The sequence below is a fragment of the Podarcis bocagei genome (assembly GCF_964188305.1).
Source record: "Podarcis bocagei genome assembly, chromosome: 4".
NCBI lineage: Eukaryota > Metazoa > Chordata > Lepidosauria > Squamata > Lacertidae > Podarcis > Podarcis bocagei.
In genome coordinates, this window is record NC_138128.1 from 11,439,698 (window position 1) to 11,460,938 (window position 21,241).

The window sequence follows — 21,241 nt, forward strand, 5'->3', positions numbered from 1 at the left end:
TATGAATATCCAAAACAGCAAAAGATTTTTTTTTATAAAAAAGATATGATGTAACTCTTGCATATTCGCCATTCCCTAAATCAATATCAAGTAGAGGGAACAGAAATACCCCCCCCTATTTTTTCCCATTAAGAGTACAGACTCATCAAGTGATTAGAAGCTGAACTATACTTGCATCTTTAAAAAAAAAAAATCACTGGTTTTTCTGTTTACTTCCCTTTTCTCGCTCAAATTCAGCAATCTGATTAAATATGTTGACCAAATTCTGAGGCAGTTGTTTCTTAGCACCAGTTCCAGACTGTCCTTTACCATTGAGTGTTGCTTCTTCATCTTGCTCCTTGGCTTTTGTGGTTTCCCTTTCCCTGCTCTTGGGTTCTCTCTCACCTTTAATCCACGCCAATTCAGGTCTGTTGTCAGCACTGTACCTGCTAGGCTCATTTATCCATTGGCTAGTATATCGGTTGTAGTGTTCAACTGATTTTGTTGAGTAATCGGACCCTGTTGGAGATGTGGAGTACTTTGTTTGGCCTGGGCTGTGCTTCTGATAATGATCCTTCTTTGATTCTTTTTCTAATTTTCCTGAATATCTCATCTTGTTCCTGTCATCAGACTTTCTACGATACGAACCTGTACTATCCCTCCTATCAGAAGAAACTCTATCTAACTTACCCTGTTTTTCAGTTGTGTTACTATTTGCCTGAGTCTTGGAACTGCTGTAGGACTCTCTAGAATCTTCAGACCTACCTCCATAAATATCTTCAGCGGCAGAAGTCCTTGATAGAGAGTGCTCTCTCTCTCTTACCTCAGTCTTTTGATAGATTAACCTGTCCTGTCTCTCCAGCAGTTTCTCCATTTCATGCTTTTGATTAAGGAAGGAAGCAGAGGTATTGGCTGGAGGAGAGTAGCAGTCATCTTTCCTACTCTGATGTAAGAAACTCCTAGACGTGTGCTTTTTAGAGCTGCGTGAGGACTCGGACCTGTTCCGACTCCTTTTCTTACGCTTTTTGTTATCGGAAGAGGAAGAGGAGGAGGCAGATTCATCTGATGAAGAACTGCAGGAGGAAGAGGAAGTTGACCTTTTCTTTTTCTTCTTCAACCTAAAAGTTTTAATTAAGCATGAGGTAATGCTGTTAGCATTAAAAATGCAGTATTTTTTGGCAAATATTTCCTACTTAGCTGTTGAACTATATACATTTTATGGTTTAAAAATTTCCTGGTAGTCAGGTTCAGAAGCTTGACTATTACTCATCTCATCAAGATGACCAAAATTACCCACCAAGTAGCAACACTAAAACAGGCATCACCAACCTGCGGCCCTCCAGATGTTTTGGCCTACAACTCTCATGATCCCTAGCTAACAGGACCAGTGGTCAGGGATGATGGGAACTGTAGTCCAAAACATCTGGAGGGCTGAAGGTTGGGGATGCCTGCACTAAAATGTAAAACAGTATTTGAAGACCATGCAGCTGCTGTAGGAATTGCTTTACCCTCCCCTTAAAAAAATAATAAACAGTGGATTAAGTTCAGTAGATAGTGTCTCATTTTGCTTACCAACACTCATTAGATTCCTAACTGAAATGCCATATACACTTCCTTTCTTGCCTTACCTTATGTTCCCCCTTCCTCAAAACTAATATTTTTCCAATAAGTTTTGCCTCAACCCCTTAATCTTTAAGCTCTGATATGTGAAACTCTATTTCCTCACATTCATCTCATACTATTTTTGTCTCTTCCCCTTCTCTTTTCTGGTTTCTTCACCTGGGTCACAATATAGACTGTAACCTTACAAGAGTATTGACCTATGTTTATTCTAAAGTACTATATACAGTTATGGTACTGTATAAACAATTTTGGCAGTTATTCAGCTTTACCTATGAAAGACTAAATCGAGTGATTCAATACTGGTGCCTAAAGATTTGAAATTGGGAAAGGTATGTTTTGCTTCTTCACATGAGTGTAATGACTGCACAGGTTGCTTCTGTTTAATTTCTGTCAGGTTCCCAAGGATTGTATGCTCCAAGAAACAAAAGGTTGCATATGGTGAATGGTACAAAAAGAGGAGTAGGGCCAAAGGAATTTTCTTTCCATTGTCTTATATATATTATCCTGTATCATCAATGCAAAAGAGTACAAGACTTGCTTATAACCAGATATTTTGTATATAACAAGAGGTCACATTTTCCCCACCCTCTGTGGTTAAGATTCCTTAATCTCCATGTTCATGTCACAGTGAGCCATAATGGGTTACCATGCATGAATGACCTGCACTCACTTCGCTGCTCCCCAATACCACTAGAAGGAAACAAATGACCCCAGATTTCATGGTTAGTTTCATTCCATACAAGCCACTGTAAGTCCAGGCTTGTTCATAGTGTACTGATTGCTGTAACCCTACAATGCAGTCTGACTAGATGGCTAAATACCTGGTTAAGAGCAACCCATTCTGTTCTCTTATGAAATGTGAATTAAATAATGCTTAGGGCATTCAAAACCATGCCTCAGAGTTCAGCTGTCATTACAAAGGAACTTCATGCTTTAATCTTCCTCATTTATTCCCCGAGACTTTAAAAAAAGAAATAACTCTTGTGAAGGTTCTCATTAGCCTTTTTCACTAGTAGGGAGACACACACGCCACAAAATCAGCTCACCAATAACCACGAATGCCTTACTATACTTACAGTACCAACAAGGCTCTATAGAAGGTTGAATATAATGGAGGTTACCTTTTTTCTTCTTTTAAGAGCTTACGCAGTTTTTCTGCACTTGTTTCTATTTTCTTCTCTTTTTGTCTCTCTTCTTTCGCAGCTTGTTTCTCTCTCATTTCCAGAGATTTCTTTTTTGAATCCCAACATTGAAAATATTCCATTAACAAGCCAGTGTTAACCCAAGGTTCCCCCCCCCAATTCCACCCAATATTCACACAGTTTACACCAACCCCAAGGTATCAGATCCAAAAAGAAAGGTATTCAAGGCAAAATAATTGTGTTCAAATGGGATGTTAAGCATTGAGATGAACAAGTATGGCATTAAGGACCATATTTGCAGTTTAAAACCCATACATTAAAAGAGAATAATAGTAAAAGGACCAAGATGGGAATTAGCATCCATTGCCCAATACAATGACATTAGTAATTCAGAAGGCATAAATGGAAAAAATAGCAAAGTGGTCGGCCATACAGAATTTACCAAATACAGAGGCATCAAGGATTTTTGCGTAAAACGTGATCCAAATTAAAACATAATTGGAAGAGGCCATGTATGAATACAAACCATATGGCAACCGTATCACAGCCCAGTTTGATGCATGGTTTACACGCGTAATCATATTCCAATGGGTTGTTGATGAGCAGCACCAGAGGTCAGACACAGCAGCAACAGTTCCAGTTCAGAGGAAAATGCATTGAAGAAAAACATATCATCAGTATTACAGGAGGGCAACTGTTAAGTCTCAGCAGTAACTCAAGTCAACTTTGCATGTGCTTGTTTAGATTCCCCCCCTCACTGTCTGATGCTCCCCACCAAGGGGAGAGAGGTGCATATACGAAGGGGGACACAGAGTCTATTTTTACCAAGCTTCCATTTACAGGCTGCTTTTTTGCTGGCATGTTATGTGGAAATGTCTCGGTAAAAATAGACATGGCATCCCGCTTTGCATGTATTCTTCTCTGCATGACGGAGGAGAGGCAGCATGTAGCGGGGAAAAGCCCAATACTGGCACGTACAAAGTGACCCTCAATGTGTTTCAAACATGCACGCTATAAATAAATCTCATCTGGAAAACTTTTATTACCAAACTTTGAGGGCATGCTAACTAACCCTGTAGGTTAAGGATCTCTGAAAATTATATTCAGTTGTAGGTAATCAGCAAGCTCATGGCAGAGCAGGAAAGCTGAATCTAGTTGCTGGATCAATATCCCAAGTTACTGGCACCAGTGCCAAAAGAAAAGGCAACCTTTTCTTTTGCAGGATTTATTTTGGTTCTGCTGGAATCAAGTTCTTGTAAGCCTCCCTGTGCCAACCTTGTAATCTGATCCCAAGCATACACGTGCTTCAGAAACAAGCTTAATTCCAACAACACTTATTTCCGAATAACTGCTCTGAAAGTTCACTTAACTACTCAATACGGGTAGGTCCTGTTGGCGGAACTAATCTGATTCAGGCATCTTGAATCTAGCTTCAGTGCCATATTTTACCTCTTCACTCAAATCATCCCCCATCCCTGACTTAGCAGCAGTTCAGAAACTCCACACACATCCAGTTTGATAGCTGCAACCATGCTCCCAGTAAATGACCCATGGAAGCTTGCAAGGACAAAAAGTAATGCATGCCTCTTGATGCATTTACCTCAGTCAACTAAGAGAAAGTAAAGAATCACCTGCATCTGCTTACGAAGTTTCAACAAGGCATCCTCGGCTTCTTGAAAGGTCTCATCTATGTTTAAAGCCTTCTTGTAGTAACTCTCAGCATTCAACAGCTTATCTTCCTCTTCTAACCTGGCAGATGATTTTATACGACATGTAAAGTATTCTAACTACCACAGCTACATTTTTAGAGTGAGATCACTTTATGCTTAAGAAACGCTGACATCCTTTGCGATCAATCCATCAGCATTATAACAATGTGGGAACATGTTCCCATGTACCTCCCGCCATGCAAATGCCATTGGGCTGAACCTGAGAACAGCGAGGCATAACAGATTTCATAGCAGAGGTGATTGTGTGACATGTTATGGCACTAAATAATCAAGCGTCTCCTAGGTATGGTTTACTTCAGAAATCCTTAGGAAGAGATGGCAGTAAAATGACAGTTCTGCTAATTGAATCCAGCATTTTGCATGATAAAAAGAAGTTACATTTAAAACAAAGGTTAGGATGCAAGATGCAGCAGATGTCCACAACCATATAGTAGGAAGGACAGCAACGAAAAAAGTAGATGCCAAGGTATGGTGGGATGGGTATGATTCGAGCTGGGTTTTCCTGGCAAACCACATACAGTGGTACCTCGCAAGATGAATGCCTCGCAAGACGAAAAACGCGCAAGACGAAAGAGTTTTCCGTTTTTTGAGTCGTTCCGCAAGACGAATTTCCCTATGGGCTTGCTTCGCAAGACGAAACGTCTTGCGAGTTTGTTTCCTTTTTCTTAAAGCTGCTAAGCCGCTAATAGCCGTGCTTCGCAAGACGCGGAACGGATTAATTTCGTCTTGCGAGGCACCACTGTAGTGACATTAGCAAAAGGAGCCTGTGCCTCAATCCCAGCCCTCTAAAACAGCAAGTTTTGTTGACACAGATAATTTTTCCCACCTCTCCTTTGTCTTTGAGATAGTAATGAATGTGTGTGTGAGGTGGAAAAAACACTGACTTCCCTGAGCACAACAGCTTTGGCTAAGGATTTTTTAAGTACAGTACTGCGGGGGAAATGAAAGACGCTTATATATTTGGCCCAGTCACAAGGCAACACTTACTGTCCTCCCCGTTCAACAAGCGTTTGGCAAAGGTATTTCCTGGCATTTCTGTGTGTTGGACAGTTTTCTAGAGCAACCTGAAAATCATCAATTGCTTTATTTAAGCTTCCTTTTGTTGCATACCTAGAAGGGGGGGAAATACCTTGTTAAGTACAAATATTTTAAATTTGCTCATAAAATTATTTAAAATTCTGCATTCCAGCTACAAATCAAACAGACACTTACAGAGCTCCACGAGCTACTAAGGCTTCAACATTTTGCACATCTATTTCCAGCGCCTTGTTGTATTCATTCATAGCATCCACATGGCGTCCTTCTTTGAAATAATCCACACCAATCTTGACACTAAAAAAAAAGGCATTATGAATATTATGGTTTCTATATGCAAATCAATAATTGGGTAATTTGCTGCAGTAGTTCAAACTTGATAAGCTGTGAAGGCTAGTGACATTCCTAATTTTCTTTAGCTCCTAAATCTGCCTAATGCACTTTTTCTCATTATCATTGCAGATTTTCTCCAAATTCCTTAAAAATCAGTTTTAAAATGCAGTGGAGTTTCCTCAAGTTACATGAAGATAAGGACAGAATTCTTTGGGGACTAACCTTATCTCCCATCGATCCTCCATGGGGAACAAAGTAACATTTAGCACTTTTATCCACATGTAGACAAACAGGAAATGCAATGATAGGAAAGCTCACTCCAGTCTTGTGAGCCAGAAGTACAGGATCCAGAAATATGGCTAAATGGGAAAACTAGTTAAGTATCATCACACTTAAAATTTTTTTAAGTGCCTCCTTAAATATCTACGTTCTCACTTTACAAGCATCTCAGCATGGTTCCCAATCATCAACCAGAGGAACTTGACAAATAGCTAATGTCCATTTCAAGCAAATATCACGATCCTGGGAGGAAAATGATAGTTCTTTCCAATCTTACATAAAACATTTGCCTATCAATATGAAGAAGTGCATACCATTTTAAGGCCCAGGAGGCTGATTGTTTTTTCCTCAAAGCAATGGCAAAATCTTCTTCGTTGAAATTTTTACTAGGGGAGAAAAATAAATCAAGGAACATTTAAATCACAGATGCATAAGAGCTGGAAGGTACCTCCCAGGGTCATCTAGTCCAACCCCCTGCAATGCAGGAATCTCAACTAGATCATATATGACAGGGGCCATCCAACTTTTGCTACAAAACCTTCAAGGAAGGAGAGTCCACCACCTCTTGTGGGAATCTGTCCCACTGTCAAACAGCTCTGACTGTCAGAAAGTTCTTCCTTTCTTGCAACCTGAATCAACAACACCCTTCTTAAAATCAGTAATCTTTACATAGACGACTCAAAGCTAAGTTTTGGCCCCTGAGATGTCCCCATTAATTCCTCCTTTATTTCACCCTGCCTTTAGGCAGAAAGGTAAGTATCAGAAATATAAAGTGTAGTAGGTAAAACAGAGGTCTATACAGGATATGGGACCTACTGCTCAAAAGTAAACTGATCACTAAAGGAGGGCTAAAGGAAAATCTAAAAAACCTGTACCCTAACTGGCTCCAGCTGCTGCAGTCTTGTTTGTCCGCAAAACATTTAGAATGAAAAGCAAAAGGACTGATGGTATTTTAATTGATGTGTACCAAGTCTCACTGCTTCATTGATTTAGTGTATGCTTGTGGAATATTATATGGGAAATGCAAAAATGTTAACGTTTAGTATGTGAGGCCAAAATAGGCAAAGGAGGACCTTGCCCCTAAAAACATCTTTATCTTGCCTTCAATAAGTTTCTCTGAAGGTCGTCCTCAGGTGGCATTTGACTTTGATTCAGTTATCAAAAATCAATAAATCCTTATCCTCTCTCTGCTGGAGGGGCTGTGGTAATTTTGGATCCTGTTTTCTTTTTTTTTATGGGAATGCCAAATTGCTCACATATTCTGGACCACAGTTTCTGATATTATTTCTAAGATTATTTCCAAATATGGTTTTAGCTCGGCTTTCACTAAAATGGATTCTGACCTCACTATCTGATACAAAGATTTAGGGTTCTTTTTATTGACAGCCGCACACTTGCTGATAGCATGCTTTTGGAAATCTAAGGTTCAGAAACATATGGGAGATGGCTTTCTCAGAGCAACTACTCAGGCACAGAAAGGTAACAAAAGGTACTGCCAAGAGAAAACTTTATTGAAACTTTTGTCTCCTTTCTTTTTGTATGTAAGGGCATCCCACCGACTACCCAGATTTGTCCATGGAGAGGCTATATTAACCATTAATGTATTAAGAATATGTTTGAGATGATACTACACAATTAACGTAATTTTAAGTGGATATAGTATTACATAACTAGACGTGTACCCAATTCTTATTAGTTTTGTTATTTTGGAAAATAAAATTTTTATTTTAATTTTATGCTGTAAGCTGCCTAGAGTGGCTGAGAAAACTAGCCAGATGGGCACGGTATAATGATGATGATGATGTTGTGTGGTGGACGGAGGTGATGTACATGGTTTTCCACCTCTTCATTTAATTCCCACAATAACCCTGTGAGGTAGGTTAGGCTTTATGGCTGAGGGGGAATTTAAACCCTGGTCTCCCAAGTCCTTTAGTCACTAACCCACACTAGGTGGCTGAATTAGTTTAAATCTGGTTGTGGATCAGAACGTTAACCTGTTGCCCAATATAAACTATTTGCTTTGTTTGTTGAGAAAGTTTAATAATAATTTAGTTGCAAATGGAAAAAGAGCTTTTCCTGCACTCTTTTTTTGTTTTTTAAAAAAGTAATGGAAGTTTCACTTTAGTGAGCAATCTCAAAATAAAGTAAACCTGGAAGCTGCCCAAGGTTTAAAAGAACTGCAACACTTTCTGTGAAGAGGTGCCTTATATACCTTTGTAGTCCTCTCATTAAGGATGGTGGGCTGGATTCATTCAATCCTAGTTTTCCTACCAGAAACTCAACTACAGCTGGATTGGCAAAGCCCAAGGAATGATGTAAAACTTTATCATATGTTTCCAAACTGCTGGCTATTTCAACACTTTTCCTGGGGAAAGAAAAAGAAAGGTAGCAATTATGAGAATTCTGTCTTTGATTCCACCTTGACAGGGACATCTTTCCCATTCTATTTCTAACACAGAACTGATGAGGGACAAGCCTAAAGATACATGGAAAGATGCCCAACTCACCCACCTCCTCAAGGGCTACTGGCACAACCACAAAATAGTTACTTTGTGAGGAGTTGCTAGTCATAAAATGTTCGTAGCAATTCTCGCTCTGTGCCTCCATTTGTTTTCTGAGAGGAACAAACACAACTTCTCTGTCTCCACTGACTGGATAGGGCAGCCTGCCTCAATCTAGCATTTAGAGACTGAATGCAAAATGTTTCTCCTCTTCACAATGAAGTGAATGTAAAACTCATTAATGGGCTAGAAACACACTGCACGTATCTAAGAGGTCACTGCATGAAGCATGAGACTTGGAATGTGCCACATTAAATATTTCGCCAGCTGCTTCTGAACTTGTGTGTACCCCATCCCCAACTCCTATTGCAAGTTCAAGGAAAACCTTAGAAACTTTTGCTTTTAGATAAGCATGGGTTCCTGTTGTCTGACTGGTAATAATGGTCAGTTACACAGGCCAGCTTCAAGCCACTGGTTACGAAGTTGGCTTGTTTAAATTAATGATAGTGACGGCTATAGTTCCTAGTTTAGACAAAAGGGCAAAGTGTCATTAACTAAAAGGAAATGAAAGCTTCAGAAATCCTCCCTCTAGACTCACAGGAAGAGCAGAGGGAAAGGGACAAAGTGTGCAAGCCCAGAAGACTAGGATGACTTATGTAGCGTGAAACTATGGTTGAGCATTATGTTCAAATGTGGCCAAATATTTTATTCTATTCAGGAAAGCCCAGTATGTGCCAAAGAGTTTATTGAGCCACTAAAGAAAGAAGATGCAGCATATTACTGTTTCATACCTGTAGTGCAAAGGCAGATCTTCTGAGCTGATTACTCCTAATTTGGTACTTGCTAGACTGGGTGATAGAGCAGAGCTGTGCAGTGATACTGTGAGCTTTTCATGGTAGCGATCAATATCCTTGATTGCAGCTATTAAAACACAAAAAGGTTTGATTTAAGCAGCAGAATATCCTGTCAACATATCCTGAAAATAAATATGAAGGGGGAACCTAGTTGTGAGGCTAAGTCAAATTAACTTGCCTTGGATAAGGTCGCCTGTTTGATAGTATGATAACGGGTCACCATGGCTGCTCTGGGAAGGCACATCCCTCAATGGACAAAGAGCCTGAAATAGAAACCAAATGACCAAAAACTTTAGCATCCTTTACCAGACCAGTAAATGTTCTTGCTGGGGCAAGGGGAACACATATAACTTGTATAAATGAATTCTCAGGCCAGCTATATTCCTTGCAGGGAGGGGTTCACTTAGGAGAAACCATGTTGGTCTGAACTTGCTGTAACGGCAACACTGAAGATTCAGTCCTGCTGACATTTTAGCTCCAAATCACAAGGGGAGGGAACAATATGCACAAGGGAAAACATGGTAAGAGAGGTGGATTTGTGTTTTCTTCCTATTTTTGCAGTGTTCACCAGTGCGGCTGTTGCTGGTCCAGCCCCGTAATTCTTCCAGTGTCCCACGTAGGTTAGGAATTGCTGTAAAGCTGAGAAGCTCCCAGTAAAATGAGAATGTGATCTGACAGAGAGCCTTATGGTAAGGCAGTGAACATGAAGCCACCTGCAGATCCTTCTTTTTATGTTTACAGGGCCTCATGAAAATCTTTGGCCTCTCCTCCAGACGAAGAGGCGCTTCTCCAAGAATAAATGCTTCTTGCACATTTTCCAGTAAGATACATACAACTTTCACTTTTGCATAACACCCTTGAGCACAGAAAAAGGAAGCAGAATTCATTTGAAAACAAATTCTACTCAGCTATTGCAAAGCAAAATGCATAAATGCTTGCAAAAATGTCTTTTTGAGATGTCTCCCTTTTTAAAGAGCCGCACAAATGCTATCAAAACTGCAACAGAGTACACTTGAAGGCTTTTATGTCCTCAAAATAACCTTTAAACAGAAAAAGAATGAGAAATGTTTTGCTGAGGTAGCGAAACATCTTCTAGCTCACCACTTTTCAAGGCCACACTACAGTAAAAGCTTTAAACTACTGACTGTCCCACAGCACACATTTACTTTTCCTGAGCAAGCAGCTCCCAATTTGTTGTACAAAAAGCTAACACAAAACAAAATGATCCATCAGAAGGTGTCTTCAGCGCAAGAATTTACATGTGAATAGCTATCATCAGACTTACAGTGATCTCTAGATCTGCTATCTCTCGAGTGACGCCACTTCGAAGGCAGAACAGCACCATGAAAAAACCAAATTCACGAATGGAACTAATCCTTCCAATCACTATGTCCCCACGCTCAATATCACGGAAAAACAGCTCTCTCCTCTCTGCACTGGGAACATCCATGAACTGCTCCAAAGGTGGCATAGTAGCATAATAATCTTCAATTGGGATAAAAAGAGTCATGTTGAAATAAAATATTATATAAACAGTTTTTAAAAATATATTACCCACTGTATCACATAAAAACATTTTAAATCAAAAACTGCTACCTTACAGTATAACCTTTCACATGCCTACTTCAGCGGGACTAAAACTCACAGATAAGTGGGTTTAAGATTTCACTCTTACAGAACTATCCTAAAAATGCCTACTTAGAAGGAAGTTCTAGTGAATTCATAGGGGCTCACAATTGGGGTTAGGATTGTAGCCATAGTTTCTTACAGCTATTCACAATTTTGACACACAAGCCACTTAGCACACTCCTCCCCTGGCCCAAATTAGTATTTAAAGAACTTGTCTACTTGCACCAGAGCTGGGACTTGACCCCAAAGAGAAGAGATCCCAGCTCTGGTGCATATATTAAAATCACATTTATTATATAGTGGGACAGAGCACAGAATAACAGAGAAAATACTAATACAACTATTTCCCCAATGAAAATTGGTGTCTGAAAAGGATCTGTAGTTTTTAATTCAAAACATCCACTTTCAAGCTTCACAAACTTCAGAAAATTGAAGATCTACACACACTGAAAACCAAGTCCACCTGTTACTATGTTTCTTGATGATATATGCATATATTTAAACATTTATTGATTTGTTTTACTTGATATAAGAATCCTAGGCAAGTGAGAAGCAACAGACATCAAATGATGTGTTGTGCAAAGGCTTTGGCACTATGAAGCTACTCTGTACTCTACCACATTTGCAAATACTATTCCAACTACATCTGAAAAATGTTGCTTAGCATATTACTGTTGACTGGAATACTAACAATGCTTGAACTCAAAATCAATAAGTAATGTGAACGGATTATAACAGTACTGTTTTCAAAAACTGCTTTAATAAATATTTCACTTCTAATACTTAAAAGAGCAAAATATTTTATATAAAGGTTTTCCTCATTTTTTATTTTTATTTTTTTATTTTTATTTTGACTATGGCAGACCAACACGGCTACCTATCTGTTCCTCAATTTTTGTAGACCATGGGGTGAGAGAAGAAAGATAAAAACATTAAGGAGATGCACTTTTCAGCACGTACCACTAATCACAATATGACTTACAACTTTTGCCTTGTCTTAGTAGAAATCTTACCTTCATTCTCTTCGTTTGCTTCTGTTGCTGTTGGCACATTTGTTTTCCAAGCATGAGAAAAAAGGAGATCAGCTTTTTTTGCAATGAAATGCTGTATCTCAATATTTTCAAGTCCTCTCTCTTTCCTGAAACAGCAAAGAAAAGAGATTAGCACCTCCTAAATCAGGGCCCACCAACCTGGGGTGACACCTCCCATGCTAACCACAGAAAGGTATCTTTACATCGATAAAGGTACCTCTGACCGTTAGGTCCAGTTGCGGATGACTCTGGGGTTGCGGCGCTCATCTCGCTCTACAGGCCGAGGGAGCCGGTGTTTGTCCGCAGACAGCTTCCGGGTCATGTGGCCAGCATGACTAAGCCGCTTCTGGCGAACCAGAGCAGCGCACGGAAACACCATTTACCTTCCCACTGGAGCAGTACCTACCGTATTTTTCGTACCATAGGACGCACCGGACAATAGGACGCACTTTGTTTTAGAGGGGGGAGAACAAGAAAAAAAAATTCTCCCCCTCTCTGCCCAGCGCCCCTTCAATGAAGCGGCAGGAGGCGCTGCACAGAGAGGAGGAGAACTTTCCCCCTCTTGTTTTCCCGCTCTAAAACAAGGTGCCATTTAAGGTGCGTTCAGGCGGCTACCTTGGAAGCCTGGAGAGCGAGAGGGGTTGGTGTGCACTGACCCCTCTCGCTCTCTAGGCTCCAGGTTCCTTTCGACCTGCTCTTTGGGGCTGGCGGGGGGAAGCCCACCACCAGCCCCAAAGAGCAGGTCAGGGAGCAGCGGAAAGGCGCAGCGGAGAGGCTCCTGCCATAGCCGCGCGTCACCTCTCCAGCCGGGAGAGGGTCGCGGGGCTATGGCTTCTTTGGCCCCACGCGCGCTCTCCCGGCTGCAGAGGTGACGCGGGGCTGTAGAGGTTCCTGCCATAGCCGCGCGTCACCTCTCCAGCTGGGAGAGGGCCGCGCGGCTATGGCTTCTTCGCTCCATAGGACGCACACACATTTCCCCTTCATTTTTGAAGGGGGAAAAGTGCGTCCTATAGAGTGAAAAATACGGTATTTATCTACCTGTACTTTGACATGCTTTTGAACTGCTAGGTGGGCAGGAGCTGGGACCGTACAATGGGAGCTCACTCCGTTGCGGGGATTCAAACCGCTGACCTTCCAATCGGCAAGCCCTAGGCTCTGTGGTTTAGACCACAGTGCCACCCGCGTCCCTTCTTTACAAAGACCTGAGTAAATGTTCCCTCAAAAAGCCACTCTCCAGCCCAAGGAGTCTTCATAAGGAAGCCATTTGCAGAGAAAGAACTGAGGGGAGAGAGACCCTGTTTTGGACAGAGGGGGTGGTGGGTTTCACTTGTGCTGCCCCACCTCCAGGCCAAGGAACCTTCAGAAGGGAGTTGCTGCCACAGGCATTATGTGTATTTTAATGAGCTGAATAGAGTAAAAGATTATGAGTCGTGGGTGTGTGGAGGGAGTGTGTATGAACAACAGTGCTTAGTTTATTTTATGGCTGCTATTTTGTTAATGTTGTCAATATTGTTTTACAGATTATAAATGCTGTATTGATTTGTTAAGCATACAATGTGACTTTTGCTTTAACTGTGATGTTTAACTTATTTTTTAGTTGCTGTTTTGGTAACAGTGTTTTATAGATTGTAATTGTTTCACTGAAGATTTGTTAATTGTTCTGTATGATTTATGCTATACAGGCAGTGACTTTGAGGTGCGTCTGATATGGGTGCAAACGCAAAGCACATCACGCTGAACCCAGAAGTGACCCAAAAAGGTCACAAAAGGGGGTGGGGAAGGAATGGCGTGTTTGTAGGCTTTTGCAATGGGTGTTCTGATTATACACGATTTCACGTAAGCGTGCAGTGCCAAGGCATGCAACCCCTACGCAAATCGGTCACTTACTATATTTGTTATGTTCTATCATGTTGTTATTATTTACTGCTTATAAGCTGCTTTGGGATTCATTTGGATGAAAAGCCGCATAGAAATGTAATAAACCAAATCAAACTCTCTGCTTTTACTGCTCAATTCCTGTCTGCACTGACTCAGCCTTTCCTACATGCAGCATGCACCCTTCAAAACGTGCAGGTTTCGAAAGTCAGAGAGGGGCATATCCACACTCTTTTGTGGTCCTATATATTTTTCCTTCAATGAGGGTGAAAGAGGAGAGCGCAAAATATGGTCTGAAGCTCAACATCAAAAAAACGAAGATCATAGCCACTGGTCCCATCACCTCCTGGCAAATAGAAGGGGAGGAAATGGAGGCAGTGAGAGATTTTACTTTCTTGGGCTCCATGATCACTGCAGATGGTGACAGCAGTCACGAAATTAAAAGACGCCTGCTCCTTGGGAGAAAGGCGATGGTAAACCTAGACAGCATCTTAAAAAGCAGAGACATCACCTTGCCAACAAAGATCTGTATAGTTAAAGCCATGGTTTTCCTAGTAGTGATGTATGGAAGTGAGAGCTGGACCATAAAGAAGGCTGATCGCCGAAGAATTGATGCTTTTGAATTATGGTGCTGGAGGAGACTCTTGAGAGTCCCATGGACTGCAAGAAGATCAAACCTCTCCATTCTGAAGGAAATCAGCCCTGAGTGCTCACTGGAAGGACAGATCCTGAAGCTGAGACTCCAATACTTTGGCCACCTCATGAGAAGAGAAGATTCCCTGCAAAAGACCCTGATGTTGGGAAAGATGGAGGGCACAAGAAGGGGATGGCAGAGGATGAGATGGTTGGACACTGTTCTTGAAGCTACCAACATGAGTCTGACCAAACTGCGGGAGGCAGTGGAAGACAGGAGTGTCTGGCGTGCTCTGGTCCATGGGGTCACGAAGAGTCGGACACGACAACGACTAAACAACAACAACATATTTTTCCTGCTCTTTCAGATGTAGCAGGCTTGCATTTCCTCAAAATTTCTAAAGGTTCCCTACCCCTGCCCTAAAGGAACACTGTTCCAAATGAGAACTTGGCAACTTGATTACTATAACAGCATTGTAGATAGAAAACACACTATCTCATTCTAGTAAGTCTGCTGTAAAGTGCACAACTTTGCTCTTCCAGCTGATGCTTTGTAATTATATGTTTAGGAACATGATTGTGTAATTCTGCCTTGAGCCACTTTTGCATTCCAAACACATTAGCTCTTAGTCAGCTACCCTTTCAGTCTTTAGCATATCATTAAACATATGTTTCTTTCTTTATGCCATTAAACTGATATCTGTACAGTCCTCAGTATGTTTATTCAGAATTCCTATCAAATTTAAAGACGCTGCTTCCCTAGTACGTTCTGGAGTCTGACATAGCTGGTTGGTGACTGCCAATGCTATATATGTACACACACACCCGTATATATATGCTCGTGTGTGTTATTTGTTTATAAAAATATTCCTATGCCACTTTATCATAAGAATATCAAAGCAGCTTACAGTAGTATCTGTATATAATAAAAGCACATAAAAATTAAAACCAGAGACCATCAGTTAACTGTTATGGAAAGATGTGTTCTTAATTGCCTGCATAAGCTTGGCAGAATAGAAGTTTTTCAGCAGACATTTAAAAGTTTAAATAGATGTCCCTGCTCAAGTTCTCATCATTACCACCACCACCATTTTACTTGTATGCCACCTTTCCATAGTTAAAACCATGCTCAAGGCGGCTGAATCTATTGACACCAATATTCCACAGGACTGGGCCAATGACACCAGAGGCTTTGTTTCATGTTAATGTCAAATGACTGTCACCAACTCAGAATAAAACCAGCGTCATTCCTGCAATGATCTTAAGTGATCAAGCTGGGATATGAGGGCACAGCTGGATGGCACAGAAGTACTAACATCTAACTGCTGTGCTGGAGGAGGACTGGGGCTTTACATCATACAACACAGAATGCCACATTGGGGGGGGGGGACGGACATGTTTATGTTGTGGAAAGAGGGAGGGTGCTCCAGTGGCAAATTTCTAGAAAGACGCTGAGCAATGGAGCAGGTGCGTTGATCAAAGAAGGCCCCGTGTTCAAATCCCCAGGTAGGGCTGGAGAAGAATCTTGTCTGAAACCCTTCGGTCGCTGCCAGTCGAGAGCCACCCATTTTGAACTAGATGCACCAACAAGCTTGACAGAGAATAGGGCAACTTCCTACAGCTACAGCCTGCTTTCAAACCTTATCAAGCAAAACCTGCTAGGATATATTTAAGGTGTGTGTGTGTGTGTGTGTGTGTGTGTGTGTGTGTGCATATATATATATATATATATATGTATATGGTATATGTTTAATGTTTAATAGGTTATTGTATTTTAGTGTTTTGTTGGAAGCCGCCCAGAGTGGCTGGGGAAACCCAGCCAGGTGGGCGGGGTATAAATAATAATAAATAATAATAATAATTATAAAAGCACCTACACATATTCAGAGGCGCTCTTTCATGGGATAATACAGAGCCTCAGGGGCGGGCTGCAAAATAAAAACAAACCCTGGGAGAGCTCAGGCGGCCAGACTCTTTCTCTCAGGGTCGCGGGTTCGAATCCCACGCCGGGCAAAAAGGATTCCTGCACTGAAAGGGGGTTGGACTAGATGACGCAACACGCGCCCACCCAGAGGCCCCGCCCCTCCACGAGGAGCCCCGCCCCTTTCCCTTTCCCCTCCCCCCCCCCCGCCAAGGCAGGGCCCGCTCACCTGACTGGCGGCAGCGCCTCCAGGCCAGGCCCGCCAGGCGGCAGGAGGCCTCGGAAGTCGGGGTTGTCGTGCTGCTCTGTGCGGAGCAAGGGGAGCAGCGCCGGCCCGTGAAAGCCGAGCGCCTGGCGGAGCAGGTCCCGCTCCATCCCCCGCGCAGTCGGCCCGCCTGCTCCTCCCCCTCACGCAGAACGATCTACGCGACCCGGAAGGGAAACCTTTCCGTAGACTTTCCCTCACGCCCTTCTCCCCGCGCTGAAGCGGCGAATTCGGCGCAGGCGCAGAGGGGAACCCCGCTCGTCAGCATTAAACTCCAGTCGCGAGGAAGGGGCGGGGAGGCGGAGCTTAGCGAGGAAAGGGCGGGAAAGGCCGTTGCTTTGTTCTGTTTACCTCACGAAGTGATCGCGCCTCAGTAAAAGGCGAAATGCGTTTCTCTGTAGCTTCGCGAGGGGAGAACGGAGTTGGCCTTAAATATAATAAAATGAATTTTTCTTGCCCTTGTGAAGTTTCTTTCTTTCTTTCTTTAGTGCAGTAGCCTAATGTCATTCAGAGACTCATGAAATACGACAGGCGCGCGCACTCTGCACTTTCCAGAAGCAATCGAAGACATTTTTGGTCCCCATAGGCTTTCCCAGCTGGGCATGGGAGCAATCCTAAAGATGAGAAATCCTAAAGATGAGAAAATCCTAAAGAAATCCTAAAGATGAGAAAATCCTAAAGAAATCCTAAAGATGAGAGCAATCCTAAAGATGAGAAACCAGTATAGAATAATATTTATCTGGGGGGTGGGGTAGGTGGAAATTCCCGATCTAAACTCCTTTGAGTGGCTGAGGGGGCCTAAACGGGAGCATGAAAACGAGCCTTTAAAATAGAGTAGTAGATAGGTAGCCGTGTTGGTCTGCCATAGTCAAAATAAAAAAAATTCCTTCCAGTAGCACCTTAAAGACCAACTAAGTTAGTTCTTGGTATAAGCTTTCGTGTGCATGCACACGAAAGTGTATCTGAAGAAGTGTGCATGCACACGAAAGCTCATACCAAGAACTAACTTAGTTGGTCTTTAAGGTGCTACTGGAAGGAATTTTTTTTTTTTTACTTTAAAATAGAGTTTCGTTTCATAACATCCTTTTTGGTGGCTTCAGTTGAGACAGGTCAGACCATGCTGAATTGGTTCAGGGTGATTTCAGCCTAAAGCCCCTTCCTATCTAGCCACAAATTTGGGGATGCCCTCCTTTCCAGGACTTAAGACAGTTTAAGATTTGGCAGGGCAGATGCTATATTAGAAATCTCCAAGCTCAGCTGGAGATCTGCTGGATCCCAACTGCTCATCCTGGTGGATCTATTCTAGCCTTAAGGTTGTGTCCTAAATGGGTCTTTGCCATGAGTGTCTATTTTGGATGATATTACTGGTAGTTTTGCTTTCAATGTTTATTTCTCTCTTTTTTTTGCTATTTTTTATTGTACATCACCTTGAGATGTTCACATATAGACGAATAATAATAATAATAATACATTTTATCTGTTTGTTTTTTTAAGTAGGTTTTTTGTATATATTGCTGATGACATTTAAATATTGCTGCAAACATTTCTGAGATCATGGTTTTTTTCCAACCAGTGGCTCTTGTCCAGGTTTGTTAATTGTCTTACTTTAAATGATTTGAGGATCCTATGTCCTTTTAAAATGTATTTTTTGGGGGTGGGGATTTACTGGGTTGTTTTTATTTTGATTATGTATTTTGTGGTTTTATATTTTGATTTTATTCTGTGAACTGCTCTGAGACATCCGGGTATAGGGCGGTATATAAATTATTATAATAATGGTTTGTGTGCTGTACCAACAGTTTGATCTCATCCCCAAAACGCAAATTCTTCCACGGCCTCCTGAGACTGGTGGATGCCAGGACATGTATAATTAGACTTCAGCACCACCTAAATAATTTTTTTTCAAGCAAATGGTTTGTAAATTTACTAAATAAATAAATAAATGCATAATGTAGGCAAAAAAATAATAATCAGAGAGCTGATAATGAGATAATGGGTTTCATCCAAAGCTCTGTGAGCAGCATCCTATTTGCACAAGGGGACTTCATCTTCTTTGAATCTGCCCCAGAGGGTCCCTGCTGGTGTGGGCCAAAGGAGAGAGGTTGGGGACGTTGCCTTGCACTAGTAGGGAGCCTGTCGTGCAAGTGGAACGGCAGGGTCGGATGCGACCTGATAGATATCATAACGATTTTTGAGAAGCAGGACGACGGTCCAGGAAAAAACACTTCCACGCTTCTCCCAATAGTAGATGCATCTGTAGGATCAAAAGCCCCTTTTGTAAGCACAAATAACCTATTTGAATTCTACCCACTGTCTTGTATCCACAGCCATGGAAGCATTAGAACAGATCGGCTTGTCTCCTGCAAGAGCACCCACACCTGCCAGCTATCTCAGCCAGCCCACAGAACTTCCATCTCAGCTAGTGAGGCAGGATGTCAAGGAAAATGGAAGATTTAGCCTGGCGCTGTCCAACTGTTGCTGATGCTGCCTGCTATCCCGGTCACCCAGGGCTCTGTGTTTATTCTGCCTGGAGGAGGCTTTGGAAAGAATCTCAAAAAGTACTGAATTTAGTTTGCAGTCAAGCCACTGAAAAAAGAAACGCATTGATAACTGGCAGGGCATTTTTATTTAAGAAAGTGCATTTTTATTTAAGAAAAATGTCATTTGCATTTGTTGTTCGCCTCTTTGTTTTCCTGTGAAGAGTACGATAAAATGTTCAACATCAATAAGGAAGTTAAAGAATGCTGTTCCTGATTGTTATTTTGTTTGATGAATTTGTAAATCACTCTGCCCTAAAGATGTGTAAATATTAGGAATATATACAGTATACACACACACACACGAACCAGCTATCACATTAATACTTTGCTGTTCTAGAGATGATGAGAAATATACAATGGTATAACTGGATTTCAGATAAGCTACAAAACTTCATACATTTACTAAATTACCAGGCAATATGGAAGTGAGAGCTGGATCATAAAGAAGGCTGATCGCCAAAGAATTGATGCTTTTGAATTATAGTGCTGGAGGAGACTCTTGAGAGTCCTGTGGACTGCAAGAAGATCAAACCTATCCATTCTGAAGGAAATCAGCCCTGAGTGCTCACTGGAAGGACAGATCCTGAAGCTGAAGCTCCAAGACTTTGGCCACCTCATGAGAACAGAAGACTCCCTGGAAAAGACCCTGATGTTGGGAAAAATGGAGGGCACAAGGAGAAGGGGACGACAGAGGACGAGATGGTTGGACAGTGTTCTCGAAGCTACCAGCATGAGTTTGACCAAACTGGGAGGCAGTGGAAGACAGGAGTGCCTGGCGTACTCTGGTCCATGGGGTCACGGAGAGTCGGACACGACTAAACAACAAATGCCAACATCTGACATCCCAACTTGCTAATTCTGAAAGGCAAACATGGCCTCCAGATTTTATAAAGCTTGATCTTAAATGGATTTTTATCAAACTTTACAACCAGAATGGAAACTTTTATCTTCCTGCGAGGTTTGGTTTCAGAATAGGATTGAAGCCTAAAACACAATGACATTCAGGGTCCTTGAAAAATCTGCAATGTGCAGATATTCCACTAGAGGGTGAAACAAGATCATGTGAGTCTAACCAACTGACTTAATTTTTTTTAATTAAAAAAATACCCTTATTTTTGTGTGCACCTATGTATAGTCTGTAAGTATGTTCGGTATCTTCGTATGTGCAGATAGATACAGTACATATATGTTTCTGTCTACTGAATAGATAGATTTCTACCAAATGTTTGTAATATGGATTCCAAATCTGTATGTTATTGTTGCAATCCTGCTTCTCTAGTCATGTTTTCACACGGCTGACTCAGACTTAAATATCAATAAAAATATTGACAGGACACCTTTCTGAGTGCAACTCTTCCAAGACGGTTTACATAATAGTATAAGGATACCAACAATACAAAGTTAAAGATAAAACTACAGTGGTGCCCCGCAAGACGAATGCCTCGCAAGACGGAAAACTCGCTAGACGAAAGAGTTTTCCGTTTTGGAGGTGCTTCGCAAAACGAATTTCCTATGGGATTTCTTCGCAAGATGACAATGTCTTGCGAGTTCCTGCTGGTTTTTTTTCCTTTCCCCCCTCTTTTTCTAAGCCGCTAAGCCGCTTATCAGCTGATTCGATCAGCAGATAAGCCGCTAAAAGCCGCTAATAGCACTAATCCGCTAATCCGTCAATGGGCTTGCTTCGCAAGACGAAAAAACCGCTAGACGAAGAGAATCACAGAACAGATTCTTTTCGTCTTGCGAGGCACCACTGTACTACAATCCACCCATAGTTAATGCTGTTCCATTTATCAATGAAAACAGTGATTGCTATAACATCAATAGTTCAAAACAAAACATTCCAGTTGAAAAAGATTGCCATCGGAAACTGA

General features: G+C 41.6%; 2 protein-coding genes and 1 long non-coding RNA gene across 3 annotated transcripts; 1 reads left to right on the top strand and 2 right to left on the bottom strand.

The window, feature by feature from the left end:
• Positions 1–182: 182 nt before the first annotated feature.
• On the bottom strand, positions 183–4,342 carry TTC14 (tetratricopeptide repeat domain 14). Its single transcript, XM_081190597.1, has 3 exons — positions 3,271–4,342; positions 2,724–2,833; positions 183–1,097 (listed from the first exon to the last, which is right to left on the bottom strand). Exons 1-3 carry the CDS (start codon positions 3,271–3,273, stop codon positions 194–196), a joined length of 1,017 nt encoding a protein of 338 aa, XP_081046723.1. The 5' UTR covers positions 3,274–4,342; the 3' UTR covers positions 183–193.
• On the bottom strand, positions 3,205–16,984 carry LOC308585148 (tetratricopeptide repeat protein 14-like). The gene is made up of 10 exons (XM_081190742.1): positions 16,795–16,984; positions 12,119–12,243; positions 10,762–10,961; positions 9,655–9,739; positions 9,414–9,543; positions 8,334–8,486; positions 6,436–6,507; positions 5,687–5,806; positions 5,462–5,584; positions 3,205–4,493 (listed from the first exon to the last, which is right to left on the bottom strand). Exons 1-10 carry the CDS (start codon positions 16,938–16,940, stop codon positions 4,346–4,348), a joined length of 1,302 nt encoding a protein of 433 aa, XP_081046868.1. The 5' UTR covers positions 16,941–16,984; the 3' UTR covers positions 3,205–4,345.
• A 905-nt stretch (positions 16,985–17,889) lies between these two features.
• On the top strand, positions 17,890–20,704 carry LOC308585195. The gene is made up of 2 exons (XR_014007137.1): positions 17,890–18,143; positions 19,158–20,704. It is a non-coding gene; the product is annotated as an uncharacterized lncRNA (long non-coding RNA).
• Positions 20,705–21,241: the final 537 nt, after the last annotated feature.

Excerpts from the sequence above, each read along its gene's own strand:
- LOC308585148 (XM_081190742.1), bottom strand. The coding sequence starts at position 16,940 with ATGGAGCGGGACCTGCTCCGCCAGGCGCTCGGCTTTCACGGGCCGGCG. Across the intron at positions 12,244-16,794 it reads GAGGCGCTGCCGCCAGTCAG|GAAAGAGAGAGGACTTGAAA; the intron begins GTGAGCGGGCCC and ends TTGCTGTTTCAG. Across the intron at positions 4,494-5,461 it reads CTTGTTGAACGGGGAGGACA|GTTAGAAGAGGAAGATAAGC; the intron begins GTAAGTGTTGCC and ends ATCATCTGCCAG.
- TTC14 (XM_081190597.1), bottom strand. Across the intron at positions 1,098-2,723 it reads CTCTTAAAAGAAGAAAAAAG|GTTGAAGAAGAAAAAGAAAA; the intron begins GTAACCTCCATT and ends TAAAACTTTTAG.